Raw genomic sequence first — 14,659 nt, forward strand, 5'->3', positions numbered from 1 at the left:
AGTGTGGTGGTGCAGGAGCAGCTCTTGTTTTTTTCTTTGTTTTGTTTTGTTTTTAACAATTTCGTTGACTCTCAGAGTCTAAGACTTCAGGGCTGGGACCTTTGTCCAGCCTGCACGGTAGAGTGAGGCTGCCTCTCCCACCAGGCATTGGGATCCCATTTAGAAACGGCGTTCACTTCAGAAGGTACTTTTTAACTGCTCAGTTTTTGACTATTTTAAATAGTTTGCTGGAAACCCCTGATAACACTTGCAGCTCTTGTTTTTAAAGCTGCTTTCAGTTTGAGTATGGTCTTAAAGACTTCTGTTGCCACACTCCTGGTGCAACAGCTTCCCCATATGAGCCACAATGTTGATACTTGCCACTTTTATAATGTATAAACTTCTGGGACTTTGTTATATATAATTTTATACTACTTTAATTGTGGCTATTTTCCTTTTTTAAAGCTTTCATATCTGAGTGAGAAGATATGGTGTTTGACTTTATTTTCCTCTTATTTCACTTAATGTCATCCAGTTCTATGCATGTTACAGTGAATGACAGGATTTAATTATCCTTTATGGCTGACTAGTATTCCATGTGTATATATACCACATTTTCTTTATCAATTCAACCTGTTGTTGAACACGTACGTTTATTCCATATCTTCGCTATTATGAATAGTGCTGCAATAAACATGGGGCTGCAGATATTTCTTTAATACAATGATTTCCCTTCTTTGGGATAGATTCCCAGTAGTGAGATTGCCAGATCATATGGAAGTCCTATTTGCAGTTTTTTGAGGAACCACCACACTCTTCTCCATAGTGGCTATACTAGTTTATATTCCCACCAACAGTATATAAGAGTTCCATTTCTTCTGCATCATCACCAGCGTTTGTTATTTATTTTTGTCTTTTTGATAACAGCAATTCTGACTGGTGTGAGATGATACCTCATTGTGGTTTTGATTTGCATTTCCCTGATGATTAGTGATTTTGAGCATTTTTCCATATATTTATTGGCTATTTGTATGCCTTCCTTTGAGAAACGATGTCCAGATAAATCACTCATTTTTAAATTAGATTATTGTTTCTGTGCTGTTGAGTTGTTTGAGTTCATTATATATCATGGATAGTAGTCCCTTACCAGATGAATAGTTTTTAAATATCTTCTCTCATTCTATAGGCTGTGACTTAACCCTGTTGACTGTTTCATTTGCTGTGTAGAAGCTTTGTAGTTTTATATAGTCTGATTTGTCTATTTTTGTTTTTGTGGTCTTAACCATAAAGTCTTTGCCTGGATCAATGTCCTGCAACATTTCCTTTATCTTTTTCTACTAGTTTTATAGTTTCAGTCTGATATTTAATTCTCTAATCCACTTTGAGTTGATTTTTTAATATAGTGAGAGATGGTCTTCTAGTTTCAATCTTCTGCATATGAATATCCAGTTTTCAGAGCACCATTTATTGAAGAGGGTGTCATTTTTTTCAATGTATATTCTTGACATCTTTGTTGAAAATGAGTTGACTGTAAATATATAGATGTATTTCTGGGTTCTCTATCTTATTCCATTGGTCTTTGTGTCTGTTTTTATACCCATACCATGGTGTTTTTGTTTTTGTTACTATTACTGTGTATTATATTTTGAACTATCTATATTATATTTTAACTAACTGTATTATATTTTGTACTATCGCAAGTTTTACCCTTTTGGCTTGGTATTGCATTGGGTATTTGGGGTCATTTGTGGTTCCAGACAATTTTAGGATGTTTTTCCATTTCTGTAAGGAATGACAGGGTTATTTTGATAAGGATTGCACTGAATCTGTAGACTGCCTTGGGTGAAATGGTCATTTTAACAATATTAATTCTTTCAGTCCAGGAGCATGGAATGTTTTTCAATTTCTTTTTATCCTCTTCTATTTCTTTCATCAGTGCTTTGTAGTTTTCATTGTAGACATCTTTCACCTTGGTTAAATTTATTTCTAAGTGTCTTTTTTTGTAGCTACTGCAAGTAGGATTGCATTTTTAAATTCTTTTTCACCTAGTTCATTACTGGTATATAAAATACTAATTATTTTTGTATGTTGATTTTTTTATCCTGAAATTTTAATGAATTCATTTGCCAGTTGTAAGAGTATTTTGGCAGAGTCATTACATTTTTCTATTTATGAGAACATGTTGTTTGCAAAGAGGGACAATTTGACTTCCTCTTTTCCAATGTGGATGGCAATTTCTTACTTTCTTTTTCCTAATTGCTATGGGCTAGGACTTCTAGTACTATGTTGAATAAGAGTAGTGAAAGTGAGCATCCTTGTCTTGTTCCAGTTCTTAGAGAAAAAGCTTCCAGTATTTCTTCATTCAGTATAATGTTAGCCATGGGTTTGTCATATATGGTCTTTATTGTGTTGAGGTATATTCCCTCTATGCCTAATTTGTTAAGAATTTTTTATCATAAAGGGATGATGAATTTTATTAAATGATTTTTCTGTCTATTGAGATAATATGTTTTTAAAATTTTATATTGTTAATGTGATGTATTACATTTATTGATTTGCATATATTGAACTATCCTTGTATCCTTGGAATAAATTCCACTTGATTAGGTTCATTATGTTTTTGACGTGCTGTTGGGTTCTATTTTCTAGTATTTGGTTGAGGGTGTTTAAATCTATCTTCATCAGACATATTGGCCCATAGTTTTCTTTTTTTGTTGTGCCCTTGTCTGGTTTTGTTATCAGGGTAATGCTAGCTTCACAGAATTAATTAGGAAGAATTTCTTGATCCTCAATTTTTTGGAATAGTTTGAGAAAAAATGGTGTTAGTTATTTAAAAGTTTGCTAGAATTCATTAGTGAATCCATCTGGTCTTGGACTTTTCTTTTTGGAGAGACTTTTTGTTACTGATTTAATTTTCTTATTTGTTATTGGTCTGTTTGATTCTGTTCATTTTTGGTTCAATCTTGGTATTTTATACTTGTGTCTAGGAATGTATCCATTTCCTTTATGTTTTTTAATTTGTTGGTGTATAGTTGTTCCTAACAGTCTCTAATGATCCTCTGTATTTTTGTGGTGTCAGTTGTAATATCTCATTGTTCACTTCTGATATTATTTATTTAGGTCTTTTTCTTAATCTATATAATAGTTTGTTGATTTGGTTTACTTTTCAAAAACCAACTTTTTTCACGAATCTTTTGTTTGCTTTTTTGCCTCTAATTTGTTTCATTCTGTGCTGATCTTTATTATTTATTTTACTCTATTAACTTTGGGTTTGGTGTGTTCTTGCTTTTCTATTTTTTGAGGTGTATCACTAGGTTATTTGAAATCTTTTTTTTGATATAGGTGCTTATTCCTTTAAATTTCCCTCCTGTACTATTTTTTCTGTGTTCCATAGGTTTTTTGGTATGTCGTGTTTCTGTTTTCATTTCTTTCAAGAAGTATTTAAAATTTCCTTGTTAATTTCTTCATTAACTCATTTGTCATTCAGGAGAATGTTGTTTAATTTTTATGTATTTTTACAGTTTCCAGTGTTCCTCTTGTTATTGATTTCTAATTATAATCCACTGAAACCTGAGAATACATGGTATAATTGCATTTTTGAAAAAATTATTTAGAGTTGTTTTGGGCCTAACATAGGGTCTACCCTAGAGAATGTTCCATCTGCTGATGAGAAGAATGTGCATTTTGTAGCCATTGGAAAAAATGTTCTGTAAATGTCTATTAGGTTCATTTGGTATAAAATGAAGCTTAAGTACAATGTTTCTTTGTTGACTTTCTGTATAGATTAGCTGTGCAATGCTGAGGGTGAGGAGGGTGAGGTGTTAAAGCTCTCAACTATTATTACATTGGTGTCTCTATCTCTCTCTTTAACTATAATAATATTTGCCCTATATATCTGAGTGCTCTGGTGTTGGGTGGATATATATTAACAATTGTTCTTTCCTCTTGCTGAATTGATTTTTTAATCACTATATAATGACCTCTGTGCCTTTTTATCTTTTTATTTTTAATAAAAGTCTATTTTGTCTGATATAAGTTTGCTACTTTTGCACACTTTTTGTTTCCATTTGCAGCAAATATCTTGTTTAATCTGTTCTGTTATAGTCTATGTGTGTTTTTAAATGAGAAGTGAGTTTCATAAGCAGCAAATAGTTGGGTCTCAGTTTTTTAATTCAGCCAGTTTATATATTTCAATTAGGGAATTTAAATTGTTTACATTTAAGGTTGTTATTGATAAGATGAGGACTTATTCTTGTCATTTTGTTAGTTGTTTTGTAATTGCTCTGTATAGCCTTAGTTCCTTTCTTCTTTTATTATTTTTGTGGTTTGGTGGTTTTCTGTAGTGATAAAATTTTATTCCTTTCTTTTTCTCATTTGCATATCTGCTTTACCAGTGAGTTGTATACTTTCATGTTTTTCCTTAATTGATAGGTAACATCTACCAATGATATAGACTCATACCTGCTTTTGCTTAATTGATAGATAACATCCTTTTGCTTTCAGAGGTTGGAGTCCCTTAAGCATTTCTTGTAGGCTCAGTTTAACGGTGATTAATTCCCTCAGTCTTTGTATGTCTGGGAAAATTTTATGTCTCCTTCATTTCTAAAGAATAGCTTTATGGTTTATAGTATTCTTAGTTGAAAGTTTTTTCTTTTTTTTATTCCAGCAATCTGAATATATCATCCTATCCTCTCCTAGCTTGTAAGTTTCTTCTGAGAAATCTGCTGTTAGTCGGACAAAGATACCCTCATATGTGACTTGATGCTTTCTTTTGGTGTTTTTAGAATTCCCTTTTTCTCTTCGCTTTGACAATTTGACTATCATGTGCCTCAGAGAAGACCTTTTTGGATTTAATTGATTTGGGAACATTTGAGCTCCCTATATCTAGATGATTATCTCCCAAGAGTTGGAAACTTTTCAGCTATTGTTTCATTAAATAAGTGGCCTATTTATTTTCTCACTGCTTTTCCTTCTGGAATTTCTAAAATATGAATAGAATATTTGTTTGCATAGTGATATCCCATATTTCATGTAAACTTTTTTCATTTTTATTCTTTTTTTCTCTTTTTGCCTAATTCGCTTATTTCAAAAGATCTGTCTTCAAGATCACAAATTATTTCTTTTGCTTTATCTAGTCTATTGTTAAACTTGAGTAGGGTGCTTTGGCTTTGTTTCTGGGAGAAAGGAGTACTGTAGTCACCATATGATTTCTTCAGCATTAGTCCAATCAGTAGTATCTATGGCTTCACAGTGTCTTATGCTCTAGTTGTTCCTGAAAGCTGTGATGTGACTTTACTGGAGATGGGGCCTCCAGGCAAGCCAGTCCTTGGATCCCTGGGGAGTGCACAGGCATCTCTGGTGGTACACATTGCATGGACCAGTTCTCAGGACCCTGGGTGGTACACAAAGGTACATAGTGGCCCTGTTGTTGCTGGGTCAAGTTTGCTGGGTTGTGATGGTGGCACATCCCAGAGAGGGCAGTCCTTAAGCCCTGAGTGGCACATTTGGGGATCAGTGTTCATGGCAGTAGGTCACAAGCAAGCTGGTCCTCAGGCCCCTGGGCATTGTGTGCAGGCACATGATGGCCCAATTGCTGCAGGGAACAAGGTCACTCATCAGGGAACGTAGCTCTCAGGCTCTTGGAAGCATGTGCTTTGGATTTCTATGTCCTGGGGAAAGCCTCCCTGACGTGCAGGACTGCCTATTCCCTGGGATTTAGGTCTCTGTGTGGGCTCAGGTAACAGGGACCCTGTGGCACCACTGGGTTCAGCTGGTAATGTAACACTGCAACCTTCTGGGAGGGTGTTGGGGGATGTAGGCTGTGCACCTGTGATGTGGAGATGCAGCAGCAATTAGGCCCCAGGGCAGGATGTAGTCTGGTGGTGACACTTGTTAGTGCATTTTTGATGGCATTGAAAGTTACCTTGGTGTTACTAAGCCAAGGTCAATGAACATTGTGATGATTAATGCTGAAAGTTATTTTTTCATAATTTGAAGATTTTTTAAAATATTAATCCTGGGGCTAAACACATTAAAGGAATTAAGAAGAAATAAATCTGAAAAATTAATGTAGACACAGAATTTAAAATGGGAATAAATACTTTTATACATTCAGCAAACACCTATTAAGAGACTTCAGGCAAAACTATGGAAGTAAGAGGTCCTATGAAGATTCTACAGCAACTTAGGGAAAAGAAAGTTACTTGAACTGGCGTAGTAGCAGTGAATATGGGGGAAAAGTGAACATATTTAAGAAAAATTTAAAATATAGAATAAAACACATGTTCAACTATCCTTCAATACTACAGTTCACTAAAGGTCAGTGTGATATTATAATCAGAACACTCCACAATAAGGGAATAACATTGCTAATTCTAATTTAGAAGTGGTCAATCTCTTTTTCAGAAAATTCAAAAACCATTGTCAATCACTTCCACCAATCCTCATTTGATCTCCACTGTCACAGTTCTTTTGCAAGTAATCTCTTCCACTACCTTTTACTCATTGTTCAATCTCCAGTACCTTTCATAGGATTTAGCACTCATAATTATGGAATATTAAATAAATAAACGAAGGAATAAATAAAAGAAAGGTTGTATTTTTACAAACCCTTATATTTAATCAGTTCTTAGTAATTGTTGAATAGTTCTTATGGTCCAAATCATTCATCCCTTCTATCAAAGTTTGTAGCTCATGATGAGTCAGTTTATGCAAACTGACCTCTGAAAATATATGTTTAACTATCATGAGACATTTGTTGATGGTATGAATAATTTTTAAATGATCATTGAAAAACTTTCAGTTTTAAATATATAACTGCAATGGATAAACAGAAGACATTTGTCATTAGAGATACCCTTATTTCAATAATCTTTAGTCAATATTGGACCACTGAATCATACTAAAACATAATTATAAGCAAATATTTTACCACATGTGATCTTCCTCTGTGCTAATAACAAAAAAATAGTTTAAAGTCTAAGAGTCCTTTACCATTGATTTTAAATTTTTATTTTTATTTACATTTTAATGTAGAGAGCTGATATTCTGAGAATTCACAAGTTTTCACAAATGATTCAGAAGAAAATGGAAATCTGTTTTGGACCCTTATTCCCTATATCTATCTATCTATCTATCTATCTATCGATCGATCGATCTATCTATCTATCTATATGGAAAATAGTCTCTCCCTCTCTCTCTGTCTCTCTCTCTCTATATATATATATATAGTATTAGTATTGACTCCTGAAAGAAAGCCCATGAGAGGTTAAATGCTTATAAAAAATTTGAAAGTAAAATTTTCCCTAAGTAATTCACAACACAGATACCCTAAGAACTAACTTGTCAATTGATCTACCTGACAAAAGATGAACCAGAAGTCTCTGAATACAAAACAACATATCACTCTAAAAGATCATTGTATTAGTCCATTCTCATGCTGCTCTAAAGAACTTCCCAAGACTGAGTCATTTATAAAGAAAAGAGGTTTAATTGACTCACAGTTCCACATGGCTAGGGAGGCCTCAGGAAACTTACAATCATGGTGGAAGGGGAAGCAAACACATCCTTTTTCACATCATGGCAGGAAGGAGAATGAGAGCCCAGTGAAGGAAGAAGCCTTTATAAAACCATCAGATCTCGTGAGAACTAACCTCACTATCACAAGAACAGGATGGGGGAAACCGCCCCTGTGATTCAATTATCTCTACGGGGTCCCTCCCACAACAAGATGTGGGAATTATGAGAACTATAATTCAAGATGAGATTTTGGTGGGGACATAGCCAAGCCATATCAATCATTCTTCACAAGTACCAGATAAGTTATTTGCTATTAAACACATCTGTAACTTTTCTAAGAAAATCTGTCCCCTACAGAAGATGCAAGATTGTGGCAATTCTCATCACAGCTATTCAAACTGTGATTAGTTATCTGAAAAAAAAAAAAAAAAAAAAAAAAGTAACCCATCTATTCATTGGTCTTATTTTGGACCTACAGCATCTAGGCTGGTACAAAAAAGATCCAGAGGGCCAGCTAGATTCTTTCTCTTTTGTTTGACTGGGAAAACTCTGAGAGAAGATGCCATAATCTGTGGGAGCAGATGTTGAAAAATTATGATGTTACAAAAAGATCACTGGTAAAGAATCATGGCTAAACTAATATAAGAAAAGCTTATGAAGGCACGGAAACTTGAGAGAGCAGTGGAAACCACTCAGTATTTTAGGCAAACATGTCTGGTTGTCTGTTTAATGGCCATTTCTCTTTTTTTACTAACAAATGTCTGATTTTGTTTGTGTAGTAAGTGACTAGTAATAAAGGTTAAATTGTGGCTGGTCTAAGCCTAGTGTTCAATTAGAACCTGTTTATTCCAGCTCACAAGAGCCGATTCTATGCATTTCGTACCAACTCAGAGTTCAGTGACATCACATTGGCAGCTTAAAACCTGCAAAGGTGGGAATATTTATGCCACAGAAATAAACAAATGCTACAAATTAGGACTACCACTCCCTCCGGCTTCTAGTCAGTTGTTAATCACTTATCAGCACTCTCTAAACTCATCTTAGAAATCTAATTTTCTTTTGCCAGTAATTGGCTCAAGATTGAGAGAGGAACCAAGTTTTGACCTATGACAAGTAAGAGAAACTGATGAAAATCATCTGGGAAAGACTTTCTTCTCTAAAGTTAAAGCTGCAAGCCAGCTTCTTTTTCTGTTTTAAATGGTGTTGTGTAATGCTTGGAGATGCAATGCTTTAAGATGCAACCAAGAGGGAACATGAACAGAATTCAGAGATGCTTACACATTAATAACCTTGAACTGGGCCGGGCAAGGTGGCTCACGCCTATAATCCCAGCACTTTGAGAGGTCGAGGCGGGTGGATCACAAGGTCAGGAGTTCGAGACCAGCTTGGCCAATACGGTGAAACTCCATCTCTACTAAAAATCAAAAAAATTAGCCAGGTGTGGTGGCACATGCCTGTAATCCCAACTACTTGGGAGGCTGAGGCAGGAGAATTGCTTGAATCCGGGAGGTGGAGGTTGCAGTGAGCCAAGATCGCGCCACTGCACTCAAGCCTGGGTGACACAGAGAGACTCTGTCTCAAAATAAATAAATAAATAAATAAATAAAATAACCTTGAACTGTCAGAGGCATGTGAACCAGAACAACTCCATCTTGAATAGGAGCTTGGTAAAATGAGTTTGAAACCTACTGGGCTGCATTCCTAGACAGTTAATGCATTCTAAGTCACAGGATGAGATAGGAGGTCGGCACAAGATATAGGTCATAAAGACCTTGCTGATAAAATAGGTTTGCAGTAAAGAAGCCAGCTAAATCCTACCAAAACCAAGATGGCCACAAGAGTGACCTCTGCTCATCCTCACTACTACACTGCCATCAGCCCCATGACAATTTACAAATGCCATGGCAACATCAGGAAGTTACCCTATATGGTCTAAAAGGGGGAGGCATGAATAATCCACCCCTTGTTTAGCATATCACCAAGAAATAACCATAAAAATGGGCAACCAGCAGCTCTCAGGGCTGCTCTGTTAATGGAGTACCCATTCTTTCATTTCTTTACTTTCTTAATAAACTTGCTTTCACTTTGCACTGCAGACTTGCCCCCAATTTTTTCTTGCACAAGATCCAAGAACCCTCTCTTGGGGTCTAGAATGGGACCCCTTTCCTGTAACAGAAATATTATCAACCAGGGCAACCAAAATGTAGAAAATTATGAGCAGTCCACCATGGGCATAGAAAATAATGTGCGTTTTCTGTATAGAATTTAAAAATAATAATTAAACATATTAACCATCAGTCCACTTTTTATTATCCTCCTGTATGGATAATTCTAAATAATGTTAGCCATTAAAATATCCCTCTCCACATAGCTTAACTGCTCCTACCCAAGTCCTCCGTTTGCTAGGGCTAGTAACCCTAAAGCCAAGTATATCAAACATCTAGGTATATGAGATAAGGAAGGGTTTTTGTTATTTAAGTAACCTTTACACGAGTTTTCTGTTTCTTGTTTATGTTTTGAACTGCTTAAGTTGTCCATGAAAAGAAGCAGATCCAGAATATCGGTATATAAGGTTAATCTAGCACTAAAGGGAAAAACTATTAATTCCTGCTTTAAGGACCTACAATATCCCTGGATCCCAGGCCTCCCCCAGCTCTAATCATGCAAAGATTGGTAAATTATGGTTCTCCTTGTTGCATGTCCAGAGTATTCTCCCTATGTGCTGTCAGTATTACTATGTTAAACTACCTCTACATTGATGAATGTAAGTAGGTTCCTTTGCCTTTTAACCAAAAGAACCGAGAAACAGAACCTACTATTTAACAGTCAAATTACAAAAGGCTTTTCTAATATAAGGTGTTGACTGAATTTACTTTGCGAAGTCCATATGAAGGAGATAGCAAATAGACAAAAATATGCTTAACGTTGTTCATAATAATTAAAATTACTGTTTAAATGTTACCAAAAGAGCACATAAATGAATAAGTTCTTGAATAATATACAATCATGCAGAAATATGCAGCCAAATATGTGTAAAAAGGCAAGTAACATAAATATGCATATATATATGCATGACACACATTTGAAAATATAAATATATATTAGAAAAATGGTGAAAGGAAAAAAAAATCAGTTAGCAGTGATTATTATTCCTGAGTAGTGGACTCAAAGGCCATTAATTTTTTTTCCCATACATTTTCTATATTTCCAAATATTTTGATTCTATAAAAATAAAGTAGTTTAAAAATATGTAATTAGCATACATTTCATTTTCACTAATGTATCATGAAAATATAGTTGTTTCTGGAATAATTTTTCATTATGAGAATGTATACATACATGAAAGTAATGAAGTCAATAGGTTAGACTGGAACAAATCAGGTAACTTTAAAAAATGAAGTTGGATATTCATGAGAATTTGCATTTTATAAGAAAGAATATTATCACATTCCAAGAAAATCCTTCTCTTACAAAAAAGGAAAAATATATATATAATTTATTTTAGACAGAGGATTACTTTTTGAGAGAATAAAAAAGATGAAAATGTGTTCAGTTCTTTGTTCTTACAACACAAACAAAACTTGAATTATGCTTCTGAGGATATTGATTTATGAGTATCTTCACAATCCTGTGGGATATTATTCTAATTTGTGATGACAGAATAATCTGGGCTTCACATGGAATCTCAACCTTGTCTGTTGTAGTTAGATATTTAGACTTGTTTGTTTAATTCTTTAGATTAGCACTGTCAAACACATATAATGGTTGTTGAATTATCATATTGCATCTGTGAAAGGAAAATAAATCTTGGAGCCCCAAAATTACTAAGCCAAAGGGAAAAGTCAAGCTGGGAACTGCTTAGGACAAACCTGCCTCCCATTCTATTCAAAGTCATCTCTCTGCTCAGTGAGATAAATGCATATCTGATTGCCTCCTTTGGAAAAGCTAATCAGAAACTCAAAAGATTGCAACCATTTGTCTCTTATCTACCTATGACCTGGAAGCCCCCTTCCCATTTCTACTTGTCCCACTTCTGCTTCAATTTGTTCCACATTTCTAGACTGAATCTTTGTTCACCTTACATATGTTGATTGATGTCTCATGTCTCCCTAAAATGTATAAAACTATGCTGTGCTCTGATCACCTTGGGCACATGTCATCAGGAACTTCTGAGGCTGTGTCATGGGTGCGTGTCCTGAACTTTGGCAAAATAAACTTCCCAAATTGACTGAGATCTGTCTCAGATTTTGTGGTTCACACATTTCAAATCGATGATGTTTTCTCACTAATATGTTTTTTTCCATGAGGGGAGAAAAATTTGGTTGGAAAAGAAGTGCAGGGAAATCAGGATTTATTTGAAAATCTAGGAAAAACCTAAGATTCTAGGTATTATTTTCTAATATGTTTTGGCCATGAATAGGAGTTTCTTTTATAGACTCAGTGTAAATTGTTAAATTTAAAAAGATTACAAGAGGTCAGGCTCATAATCCCAGAGTAGACCATGGATGACACAACTGCTGCTAATACATAGCAACATATTGCCTCCAGAAATACAATCAATTAAATGTTTACTGTATTAAATAAAATTAATCTTATTTAGTATTATTCTTTTTTTTTCTTTTGAGATAGAGTCTAGCTCTGTTGCCCAGGCTGGAGTGTAGTGACATGATCTCAGCTCACTGCAACCTCTGCCTCCTGGGTTCAAGCAATTCTCCTGCCTCAGCCTCCTGAGTAGCTGGGATTACAGACGTGAGCCATGACACCCAGCTAATTTTTGTATTTTTAGTAGAGCGGGGGTTTCACCATGTTGGCCAGGCTGGTATCGAACCCCTGACCTCAAGTAATCCACCTGCCTCAGCTTCCCAAAGTGTTGGCATTACAGGCGTGAGCCACCATGCCTGTCCCAGTATTATTCTATTTTATAAAATTGACAAGAGAAAATAAACAAATTGAAAGAATAAAAACATACCAGATACAGCAAGGAAGTCATCAATGCTTGTAATGTCATCTACGGCTTCAGTGAGGACATGTATATGATTCTCCCATGTACGCTTGTACATTTCCATGGTGTTTTTGACCACTTGACTTTTGGGTCTTGCAGCCAAAGCAAGTGCAGCATTAATAATCTATGAAGATAAGGATTGAAAAAATTACCTATTGGTTGCAATGTTCACTATTTGGGTAATGGGCACACTAAAAGCCCACACTTCACCACTATGCAATATATTCATGTAAGAAATCTGCACTTATAATTCCTAAATATATAAAATAAATAAAAAATATTAAAACAATAAAATAAAATTAATTAAATTATACTCATTCATATTAAACATAAAAAATGGAATTTAAAAAAATCTGTAAAGATGTAGAACGTTTACTCAGTGATTTCTTTAAATACATTAAATGTATTAAAATTAGATTATTTAAATTAAATTATGGTTAAACACATTCATCATCGACAATAGGAAAAACAGTAAAATGTCTCCATATATACAGTTTATATTGAAAAGTACAAAATGTTTTATATTTATTAGTATAAATTATATAGGTATAAGTAATAATTTTTATTTTTAAAATTTTCCTACTCCCTCTATTATTGCAGAGTGAGTTTTTTAAATATAAACTTTGTTACCATAAGCTCCATCAAGTTCAAGACACTTTTCTAAGTGATGATATCAGGCATTTAATCTATCCTTAAAGAACTGATGATTCTGGGCATTTAAACATGTCAATCCAGTCTTTTTTACATTATTAAGTGGTGAGAAATGGATGCCTCTAACAGATTTTTTTTCAAATTAGTAAACAAAAAGAAATCAGAAAGAACCAAATTAGGACTGTAAGTTGAATGCCCAGTGATTTCCCATGGATATTCCTGAAACATTGCCCTTGTTTCGGGAGAGAAATGAGCAGAAGCACTGTAATGGTGAAGAAGGACATTCTGTTGACACATTCTTGGGCATATTTCTGTTAAAGTTTCGGTTAATTTTCTCAAACCACTCTCATAGTAAGCAGATGTTATCATTCTTTGGCCCTCCAGGAAGTCATTAAGTAAAATGCCTTTAGCATATCAAAAAACTGTTGCCATAACCCTTGTTCTTGACTGGTCTGTTTTTGCTTTGACTGGATCACTTCCAACTCTCAGTAGCCACTGCTTTGATTATGATGCCTTCAGAATTGTACTTGTAAAGCCATGTTTCATCTCCTGTTACAATTCTTCAAAGAAGTAATTCAGGATCTTGGTCCCACTTATTTAAAAATTCCATCGAAAGCTCTGCTGTTGTCTGCAGCTGATCTGGGCAAAATGGTTTGGATATTCATTGAGTGGAATGTTTTTTCAACTTTAATTTTTTAGTCAGAATTGTGTAAACTGAACCAATTAAGATGTCTATGGTGTTGGCTATTGCTTGTGCTATTAATCATTGGTTTCCTTCAATTAGAGCATGAATAATATAATTTTTTTAAATCACAAATGGATGTGGATGGGCTGCTTCTGTGAGCTTCATCTTCAACATCATCTCATCTCTTGTTAAAATAAGTTATCAGTTTGTAAACTGAAGATTTATTTGGGGCATTGTCTCTATGAATATTTTTTAAAGCATCAATGATTTCATCATTCTTCCACTCAAACTTTGCCATAAGTATGATGTTTGTTCTTCAATTTTAGCAGAGTTTATGTTGCCTTTCATAGGGGTTTGATATAGTTTGGTTGTATCTCCACTCAAATCTCATCTTGAATTGTAGTTCTCATAATTCCCATATGTCATGGAGGGACCTGGTGGGAGGTACTTGAATCATGAGGGCGGTTACCTCCATGCTGCTCTTATGATAGATGAGCTCTCACGAGATCTGATAGTTTCATAAGGGGATTTTCCCCTTTTGCTCAGCACTTCTCTTTCCTGCCGCCACATAAAGAAGGACATGTTTGCATCCCCTTCTGCCATGGTTGTGAGTTTTCTGAGGCATCCCCAGCCCTGTGGAGCTGCGGGTCAATTAAACCTCTTTCCTTTATGGATTACGCAGTCTCAGTTCTGTCTTTATTAGCAGCATTAGAACAGACTAATATAGGGCTCTTTTCAAACTGATGTGTCTCATTTTTAACCCATCAAACTAGATCCTGTCCACGCACATTATCACAAGTTAGCACAAGTTTATTTTGGTGCAA

At 34.9% G+C, this 14,659-nt stretch overlaps 1 protein-coding gene across 5 annotated transcripts in view; it reads right to left on the reverse strand.

Annotated features, from left to right (window-relative positions):
• CTNNA3 (catenin alpha 3) overlaps positions 1-14,659 on the reverse strand; it is a 1,760,513-nt gene that overhangs the window by 599,142 nt on the left and 1,146,712 nt on the right. For all 5 annotated transcript variants that reach the window (XM_034930662.2, XM_008955790.3, XM_034930660.3 and 2 more), the window contains one exon: positions 12,467-12,623. In XM_034930662.2, the coding sequence (XP_034786553.1) occupies positions 12,467-12,623 (157 nt within the window). The remainder of the gene's footprint in view (positions 1-12,466; positions 12,624-14,659) is intronic.

This window comes from Pan paniscus, chromosome 8, assembly GCF_029289425.2.
Source record: "Pan paniscus chromosome 8, NHGRI_mPanPan1-v2.0_pri, whole genome shotgun sequence".
NCBI classification, from domain to species: Eukaryota; Metazoa; Chordata; class Mammalia; order Primates; family Hominidae; genus Pan; species Pan paniscus.